Below are 10,378 nucleotides of genomic sequence, written 5' to 3' on the forward strand. Positions count from 1 at the left end.
CCTGAATCTATGTTGTATGTTACTCTTGTGCCTGTCATTAAGGACAAGGCTGGGAGTTTAGACAATTATAGGCCAATAGCCATTGCCAGTGTGATATCCAAAGTACTGGAAAGGATTTTGCTTGATCGTCTAGGTCCTTTTATTGGTACCACTGATAATCAGTTTGGCTTCAAAGCTAAGTTTGGTCCTGATTTGTGTATCTATGCTTTGAAGGAGGCAACTCATGGGTATAAGGCAGAATTCATCTATGATAATTGGGTTTGTTGATGCTTCTAAGGCCTTTGACAGAGTCAATCATTATAAGTTATTTGAAAAACTGAGCCAGAGGTGTGCCCGGGTGCCCCTGACAGCATCATAGTCCTGGCTTACTGGTATGCCAACCAGAGTTTGCAGGTTAAATGGGGTAATACAGTATCTGCCTCCTTTGGGGTAAGTAATGGGGTACGTCAGGGGGGGCTACTCTCGCCAGCTCTCTTCAACTTTTACATGGATGAGCTATACCACCAGTTATCAAAATGTAAAACAGGTTGTATGATTGGTAACACCTTGGTTAATCATGTTATGTATGCTGATGATTTGGCTATTTTCTCTCCCAGCAGTGCTGGTTTTCAGCAGTTACTGAATATCTCTGAATATGGGATGAAATATGATGTGTTGTATAATGCCAAAAGGAGTGCTGTGTTGATTTGTAGGACAAAAGAGGACAAAGATCTTTGTTTTTCCAGATTTGTATTTGTCAGGGCAAGTGATGAGGGTCTGTAATAAAATTAAATATCTGGGTCATTACATTACAGATCAGTTATCTGATGATGAGGATATATACAGGCAGCGTCGCATATTATATGCTCAAGCTAACATGCTGGTAAGACAATTGCACATGTGTACGGATGACGTCAAAATTAGCCTGTTTAAAGCATATTGCACTCTTGTATACTGCTCCGTTATGGATTAAGTTTAAAAAGGCAAGTATGCAGAAGCTCATGCTTATAATGACTGTATGAGGATCTGCTCAACAAACCCAGGGGCTCCAGTGCTAGTGACTTGTTTGGTAAGGTAGGGGTCAGCACCTTTCAGGCATTATTGAGGAGACTCGTTTACTAATTCATTTGCCGCCTGAACGACTCCCAGCATTATGTTACTAGTAAATCCTAGGTTTAGTGCCATACGATACCAATCATCATTATGGAAACACTGGTATAAGTCTCTATATAGAAATGCGGTATTGTAGTTTCTTCTGTTTTTATTTTCTTGTATATGGTTATCTCTTTTTTTAATGTATGTTGTATGTCATGTCATGAGCCATCTGAATGGACCATGAGTCTGGAATAAAAGTTGATGATGATGATGATAACAATGTTAAACATCAAACATCACAAATCACACTGTTATCAGCCTTTTTGAGTTTTGCGCAATTTATTTAAAATAAAAATACAATTCACACACATAGGTTACATTAGAAACACTATAAACATTAAAAATGTTTGAGCAGCTCAAAAATATTCAGCGCAGCAGACACTTCTTAAAACATCTTAAAGACAGTCATCTTCATAGTACGTTTAAGAATATAGTCTCAAAGCAGCTTTATAGTGAAAAATAATAGGAAATTCAAGTAACAGATTATTTGGCTTCATAGCAGCTCTAGAATAAACATGAAGAACACAAGCAATTCATCCTAAGTAGGCATACACACTAATCTAATCTAATAATACAAGCTAGAATGAGGGATCGCTGTATGAAAGGAAAAGGACAAACACAAAATGCAATACAACAGTTGATACAACAGCTTCATTAACAGACTGCCATGACACTTTTCAGATATAATAATACTGCATCTAACCGTCTGCATCTAAAGCATGACGTTTTTAATATTTCATTTAAAATAATCTAATTTTAATTTACAGTATAACATATATATATACACAATATAAATATAAAAAATGCATATATATATTGCTTTGTGTTATCTTAAAGCTAGGGTAGGTAATCCTGTTCAGAAACATTTTTTTTTATACTGGGTGAAATGGTCCTTCCATTCTGATAGTAGTCAATACATTATGTGTTCAGAAAAAGGAATGAAAAAAATCTGACCTCTGTAGCAGCTGTAGGACAGTAAAAACTCTGACCAATCACTGCCATTCGGTGCGAATGTAAAGAACCAATCAGATGCCTTCATGTCTCGTGCCCGAGCACCACTGCATGCACAGCCCTGCGTGCACTAATCACATGTCACCGTTTCCGGAAACATTTAGCTCACTACACCGACTAATCAGGAGTTTGCGGCACAATGGCAGAAAAAATGCAGCCAAAACTACCAATACCAGCTTTGCTTGTAACTACTCGCCCTGACAAAAAGGCTAAAAAAGAAAGTCTGAGGCAGAAAAGGCTGCAACGAAACTGGCACTTGATAAAGCCTTTGACCTGAAGACGTGCTTGGCTGCGGACTGTACGTTGGGTCAGATCCAATGCTTTCGTCGTGGAAGTCCTAACAACCAAAATAACGAAGATTTATAAAAACATAAAATTCACGTTTGCCAGTGATAGTAACAAAACAAAACGTTACATTTTTACATTTAATTTAGCAGACGCTTTTATCCAAATACACATAGCTATATAGCTACGTAGCAATATTTCCGAGTTCATACAACACCAAACGTGTAACGTTAGCCTGAAAGCTGCGAGTAACATTACTAACAATAGCCATGTTTTTTTTATTGCATTCATTGTAATAATAATATAGTTTACTTACAGGTGAATGAGACATGACGTAGTTTGGTTGATGCCCATAATGTGCTGAAGTACTCGGCTTTCCTGCTGCCACCCGATCACACCAAATGCGTCTATACAACACGCAGTGCGTTTATCATGTAATATATACGCGAAAATGAGTTTTTACGTGCATAGTATACGCATGGATAGCACATGGGTAGGTTTAGGGTGGGGTGGGGTGCGTGTGTCTTATACGCTTGGGAAGGATTAGTGGTGTGGGGTGCGTGTGTATATCACGCAATAAAGTGCATATCATATGCACGCGCAAAACTGCGTATCATATCCACGTAAAAACTCAATTTCGCGTATAAATTGCACGATAAACACACTGCGTGCTGTAGAGACGCATTTGCGTGACTGACTCCAAATGTGGATGCGCGTTCATGTTTGTGGGGGGGCGTAGCTTTGGACAGAGCACTGACAGGAGGGGGCGGAGCGTAGAAGTCTGGCTAGCTCTCCAACATAACCTACCCTAGCTTTAATTGTGTGCTTATCTAACACAACGGCTGAGGTAGTGAGAGCATTTGACCTCTCTCTCTCAGTACATTCATTAATATAGTGCAAATGTAATGTGCAAAATACTTCTGTAATGTTCAGAGTGTAATGTCACAGTAGTCAGTGAGTCCTGGATCATTTAAACACTGATGATTCCCTGCAATTCCTAATTCACCGTTTCCATCTGCCAGAAAAAACAACAACAGAGAATAATATTGTTACACACATAACACATATTAGGTGTTCTTGATCCTCTGAAATGTTTCAAGAAACTGTAAAATGTGAAAAGTTTGAAGCATCATATTTCAACTGATCATAAAGAAACATAATGGACTGGTTTGAATTTAAAAGGAAACGTGACCGGCGAATTAAAAAAACGAGGGTCAATTTCGGGATAGCTTTTCCCAGGTGGAAAGAGTTAATGAAGGAGAAAGACTTTGAAAGAGACGCTGAAGTTTCCTGCTTTCTTCTCGACGTTAAGTCAAAGTTACGGTCTAAATTACAAGCTTTTTTTCATTGCTTAGTTGTTTTTACAGTCTGTGATTCACTGTAACATTCGTTTGTTCGTTGTGTGTCAAGTTGCAGTTTGTTTGAAATAACGAACCTCATCACCCGAAAGATAACTTGATGAAGTGCTATTTGAAGACATGTTGTCAGAGCTTCTTGGTAACTTACATAACGGCTACCGCAGTTGCAACACGCATTTGAAAAAGCGAGACGCTAGAGAACACTATTCGTTTATTTAAAGTTTGCTAGCTAATCATTTATTTCTTTATTTGTGGGGTTATAGGGAGGTGGGTGCCATTTCTTTTTGAACTGGACTTTTTCTCCTGTTTATGTTAGCAAGGAAGCTAACGTTAGCTTATTTTGCAGCTCTTTTCTTTCTTCGGTCAAGTATTAAAGATTTATTAACACCACGAAAGCCGTTGGAGTGGAACGAGCCGCTGGAGCGATTGCTAATGATAGACGAGAGCGACACACAGATCGAGATCAGTGGAGCTGTTATTATGTCTCAGACGCTTTCGCTTCTTCCGGGCGTGTGTGTGGAGTAACGCAGCGCTGTTTAATCATATTAGATACGTTTGAGTGTGATGAAAGTTGTTATAATGCTACTCTGTGCGTTCGCTCGACGGCTACTAAATTAGACACTTATAACACACACTGCAGTGAGGTGGATCAATGTTAGACATGGTAAACATGGCACTCACGATAAATCAAGAAAACGAGATTTAAACTTTAAATACTGTGTTGAGCTGTATAACAATGATTAGTTTTCTGTTGATGAATGTATCCAGACAGCTTCTCACCTGTCTAATAAAACACTTAAAGGACAAGTTGGGTATTTTACACTTAAAGCCCTGTTTACAGATCGTATCTGATGAAATAGAACGGTTAAGATTAAAATTTGGACACATGCTCCTGTCCCGAGAATTGTAGGTTTATTTCGCTTTTGTGGACCTATTTTGCCAAACGCGTCACACCCGTGATTCTTCCGTTGAGAGCTTGAATAATAGACACTCCAGCCCAGTTGGTGGCGATAATGCACCTTTGCCAATTGCACGCAAACCGCTGGCATTTCATTGAATACACAGAAGAAGAAGCGGCGGAGGAATAACGTACCTCACGCAGCACATTCAATACAAGGGGGGGGGGGGGGGGAGCGAAATAAACCTAAAATTCTCGGGACAGGAGCATGTGTCCAAATTTTTATCTTAACCGTTCTATTTCATCAGATACGATCTGTAAACAGGGCTTTAAGTGTAAAATACCCAACTTGTCCTTTAATATATTAAAGCGTCTTTGGGGTTTCCATGGTTTCTACAAAATAAAACCGGAAGTCGAGGGTATGATGTCATTGATAGGCGACGCACGGCTTATTTCTCTGGATTTAAACATTCTTAGAAACATTTGGAATAATGCAAGTACACAAGTCAACTAAATATATAACACTGTTCTAGAGCTTAGATCGGGCCAAAAAAAAGAAAAGATAAAAGAAGCCCGACCCGACCCGAGCAGTTGTGTCCGAGTCCGGCCCGACACATGTCAGCGACACACGCCGATTTTTTGAATACGTGGGGCATTTTAACTGACGTTCTCAACTACGATTCCGAGTTGTTTGAACTAACGTTACAGAAATCTGTTTAGAATGATCTTAATGAATAATGCCGCAAGGATGAAGCATGTAAACTGCGATGTTTGTTTATTCAGAATGGATCCGAATGAAGTAACGTGTAAAAGAAAAAAACGTGAACAATGATGAACACAGAAAATGAACAAGAATGAACTTTGGACCTTTACTCTAATATAATTCAACAAGATATTTTAAACAAAATAGCGTCCACAGTTGCTGGTTTCAGAGCGGTCCTCTCTCTCTCTCTCTCTCTCGGCCGCTGCGCTGAACACCCGCTCGCTGCGGTCATAGGCGAGCAGCGCACGCACAATGCACTCGACGAAGCCAACACATATCACTGCCCACGACTTGTTTAAAATGGTTCCATAAAGCAAGACTTTCCTCCAAACTTGCTCAAAGTTAATTCTCCTGTTTTTCTTTTTTTTCTTTACATCTTCAAGCTCCTTTTGAGCTACACAGCACAGCAGGCCCGGTGTGATGCGTGCGAGTGGAGGAGACGCTGCGCATGACACGTGACGTGCTTGATCAAGGGCCCGAGGATAGTGACGGGAAATATCGGGCCGACCGGTCAGGCTCGGGCAGAGAATCTAAGCTCTACAATGTTCAGTGTTCAAGTGGTTTTTGTATATTTTGATTTTTTTTTTTTAATTGTACGTGTGGCTTTAAAGCAACAGTGTTGAACATTTATAACTCACCATTTGACCTTCTCCTTTTATAGATGCAGTAACCAATCCCAATCACAGCGAGAGCTAGAGCTGAAACTGCGGCTGCAACAATCCATGTAGAATCTGTTTCACAGTCAATACAGGACCCATCTGCAGAATGAAGAAAAATATGCTTTTATATATATTTATGTATATAATATTTTTGACATTATGAACTGTGAGTCGAGGTATAGTCTACATGTAATTGTCAGCATCATCATGTTCACTTGCTACAACTGAAGTTATGATTTGATATTTATTTAGGGCACTAAAATGTATATTTACCCCAGTTTACTGATACTGGTTCTGTCAGACTGCTGTGAGTGAGCAGACAGTCGTAAGATCCTTCATGGTTTCTGTGGATCTTCACACTGATCTTCATCTGAAAGGTTTCATTAGTATTTGGTCTGATTCCAGAAGATGTCTGATCCTCAAGGTTACTTCTGTTCAATCTGATGTTCATCTGAACATCTCTGGGGTAGAAACCAGTGGCCAGACAGATCAGAACCAGTTTACTGTCATCATCTGGAGATTTCCTTGCGGAGAAACGAACATCTGGAGAACCTGGAGAACAACACAATTAACAAACAAGCATTTACAAAGATTTTTCTTCTGCGTGTAAAACATATACAGTATATTCTTCTGTGGCGAGCAGGACGAGGTCGAGGTCGGTGGCGTGACTGATAATGAGCGACATCTGTGCGACGCACCGGTCTCGTGTCTCTCACGGAGGAGCGACGAGAGTGGAGATGGAGAGAGGAACAGGCCTGAGTTTTTGTTGTTTTGTTTTATTATGTGTGGCGGCAGTCGACCGTGAGGGACTGCCGTCTTTACTTTCGTTTTGTATTTGTTTTATTTTGTCATTAAAGTCTGTTGAATGTTCGCCGGTTCCCGACCTTCGTTACACCTCCATATTCATTAAAAAAGTTTTTTTTGTGACTAAATGATCAGTTTAATAAGTATAGATAAAAATGTTGCATATATGAACAGAGCCTTTCAGATACTTTTATATTTTAGACTGAATTTAACACACACACACACATTAAACTGATCTGATCAGAACTTACTATTATTTGTGTTGTTAAACGTTGAGATCCAGTCAGTGCAGGTCTTGAGGAAATGTTTGAGGTATTGGTTGCGTCCAGTGTTACGATCCCATTCCTCTTTAGTTTTTTTGGCTTTGGGGTTTTTATCAATCCACTGCATAGTGTCATAATTAAAGGATAGAAGATCTTCTCCATCAAATCCATATTCATCAAAGACAGTCAGATTCTCTGATCCATCAGGAAGTTTCTCCAGTTCACAGCCGATTATTCTCTGAAGAACATGATCTACAATCACAGAACAACACGCATGAGAAACTCACAGTAAATATAATGTCTGATAATTAATAAGAGTAAAGCATGAATCTCACCAGAACACAGTGAGTGTGTGCAGTCTGACAGAGTCCTGATCTGACGTATGAACCAGTCTCTAGAGTCAGGAGGATCTCCAGGATCTTCAGTCCAGTCTTCATCAGTCAGAGTCCAGACTCGTTCTTCATCACTGAAGTGTTTGATCCGTCTGTCGTCATAAACACACACCGCACTGAAGAATGTGTCTGATCTGGTCAGGGCTGTAAACTTGTAGTGGAGGAAGTGTTTCTCTGAGGAACATAAACACAAACAACACATGAAAACACTTCATGTAATCCAGTCAAGAAATACATTTCACCAGTGATCAGATGTTTTAAAGTCACCATGAAATGAACATGGACACGAGGCGGGGTCAATATTCATCAATAGCAAACCACAACCATCCAATCATACAATCCATTCCCCACGAAAAATAAAATAAAATTAAGCCCCGCCTTACATTTTTTCTAGTTCCAGAAAGCATTTCATTTGGCAGTTGAGAAGAAAAAAACAGCACAACTTGCATTTATGCAAACTAAATATCAAGGTCTAGGACACATAGCGAACCAGTGCAAAGGTACAGAAAGATGTGCAAATAGTGGAGGGCAACATGAATATGCTTGCTCTGATGTCATGCTGACACACGTCTAAAAACTCTGGCGATGGCGAGGCATCGACAAAAAAACTCCCACTGGAATCCTTTGTGTGTGAAATGTGAAGTTAGACAAAACAGTGCAATGAAATTAGAATATTTTTCTAATTATTAGAAATGATCTCTGAGTCTAGAACAGCTGCCATGCAGAAGTCCAGACTGACATTCGGAAATATACACATTTTAAAACCGATGCACATGATAATAATTATTGTCACTATTGGCTTGTAGCCAAGTCTGAGAGTTTCTCCATTCAGAGGACATGCGCAGCTTGTTAAGTTTGTTCAGCTTGCTAAAGAACCATATGAATTACATCAAATAAATCACTGTTCTTTGAAAATCTTTCAAGAGTGCTAAAACGTTCATGACTGATGTCACAAAATATGGTGTAAAAAACACCATTTAAGGCTCAATCTTATCGCTTTAATTTTGGTCTTATTTCAGACTTCGATGCACTCTTGTATGTTTTTCATGGTTTAAAAGAGACTAACAAAATTAACAAACAAAAACAAAAAAACAATCATGGTATCCTCCATCAGACCTATATTCCTTTTTCAATAATAGGCTACATTGCAAATATACTAACAAAAAAGTTAATAAAACTATATTAGCATCATGCTTTTACCTATTTTCACAAAACAAGTTAACACACTTTAAAATAATTGTACTTAAGTATATTTTCTAAAATATATTTTAGAAAAATATCCTTGAAGTGAAAATTCTGTTTATTTTTTAAAAGTGTATTTATTTGTACTTTATTAAAAATATATTTTAGGTAGCCTATATTTTAACTGTGTGCTGGAAATTATCATTGTAACAATGCATTGAAAGTATATTTTCAATATACATTATACTGTAGTAGACAATAGTATATTGTACAAGGTTTTATTTGTCTATTAATTTACATTTGTTATTGAAGACAAAGTATGCAATTTGTAGTATTTGGAATAAGCCAAAGGTATTAATGAGCCTAAACGAGCTCGTGGACCTCTCGCGATCCCGCCGCACTTCCTGTCTAGCCACTGCCCTAGCTATCCTAATAAAAGGCAAAAACGCCAAAAATAAATATTTTACAAATAAAGATATGTATAAATACACTTATAGTATATTGCTTGTACATTTACATTTATTCATTTAGCAGACGCTTTTATCCAAAGCGACTTACAAATGAGAAACAATAGAAGCAATTAAACTGGCAGTAGGACAACAATATGTAAGTGCTATGACCCTTCACAGTACAATGCAACGTTTTTTTTTGTTTTTGTTTTTTCTCTAGCTGCAGCATTCTGGATCAGTTGCAGAGGTTTGACAGTGCAAGCTGGGAGACCGGCCAGGAGAGCATTACAATAGTCCAGTCTGGATAGAACAAGCGCCTGAACAAGCAGTTGTGTAGCATGCTCTGATAGGAAGGGCCTGATCCTTCTGATGTTGTACAAGGCAAATCTGCATGACCGGGCAGTGCTAGCAATGTGGTCTGTGAAATTCAATTGGTCATCAATTACAACTCCAAGGTTCCTGGCTGATCTTGATGGAGTTATGGATGACGAACCTAGCTAAATGGTGAGGTTGTGATTAAGTGCTGGGTTAGCCGGGATTACAAGTAGCTCTGTCTTCGCAAGGTTGAGTTGAAGGTGGTGGTCCTTCATCCAGCCAGAAATGTCTGTCAGGCAGGCTGAGATGCGAGCGGCTACCGTCGGATCATCAGGCTGGAATGAGAGGTAGAGTTGTGTGTCATCAGCGTAGCAGTGATAGGAAAAGCCATGTTTCTGAATCACAGATCCTAGTGATGTCATGTAGATTGAGAAGAGAAGTGGTCCAAGCACTGAGCCCTGAGGCACACCAGTGGCTAGATGTTGGGTCTTAGACACCTCACCCCTCCACGACACCCTAAAGGACCTACCCGAGAGATAAGACTTGAACCACTGGAGTGCAGTTCCCGAGATGCCCTTCATCTTTAGGATTGACAGGAGGATCTGGTGGTTAACTGTGTCAAAGGCAGCAGACAGATCCAGCAGGATGAGAACTGAGAACTGCTTGTGTTTCGAAGACACTCGTAATGTGTAATATACTTGTTACATAAATAAAGTAGCCTACACTTTAATATCACTAATCAAGCATATAGTATAAATCAAGCATAATTAGTCCCTACACAGACATACAGGTCCTTCTCAAAAAAATAGCATATTGTGATAAACGTTCATTATTGTCCATAATGTAATGATAAAAATTATTTTTT

General features: G+C 39.1%; 1 protein-coding gene across 1 annotated transcript; it reads right to left on the reverse strand.

The window, feature by feature from the left end:
* Nucleotides 1–1,452: 1,452 nt before the first annotated feature.
* Nucleotides 1,453–7,854, reverse strand: LOC306987509 (zinc-alpha-2-glycoprotein-like). Its single transcript, XM_079591848.1, has 5 exons — nt 7,511–7,854; nt 7,164–7,427; nt 6,382–6,660; nt 6,088–6,207; nt 1,453–3,445 (listed from the first exon to the last, which is right to left on the reverse strand). Exons 1-5 carry the CDS (start codon nt 7,767–7,769, stop codon nt 3,360–3,362), a joined length of 1,008 nt encoding a protein of 335 aa, XP_079447974.1. The 5' UTR covers nt 7,770–7,854; the 3' UTR covers nt 1,453–3,359.
* Nucleotides 7,855–10,378: the final 2,524 nt, after the last annotated feature.

Source organism: Phoxinus phoxinus, assembly GCF_949152265.1.
Source record: "Phoxinus phoxinus genome assembly, chromosome: 19".
Taxonomy (NCBI): Eukaryota; Metazoa; Chordata; class Actinopteri; order Cypriniformes; family Leuciscidae; genus Phoxinus; species Phoxinus phoxinus.

Bases quoted from the DNA above. Each gene is read 5' to 3' on its own strand.
- LOC306987509 (XM_079591848.1), bottom strand. From the start codon at position 7,769: ATGTGTTGTTTGTGTTTATGTTCCTCAGAGAAACACTTCCTCCACTAC. The intron at 7,428-7,510 runs GTGAGATTCATG...CTGTGATTGTAG, and splicing joins CACACACTCACTGTGTTCTG to ATCATGTTCTTCAGAGAATA. The intron at 3,446-6,087 runs GTGAGTTATAAA...TTTTTCTGGCAG, and splicing joins TAAAAGGAGAAGGTCAAATG to ATGGAAACGGTGAATTAGGA.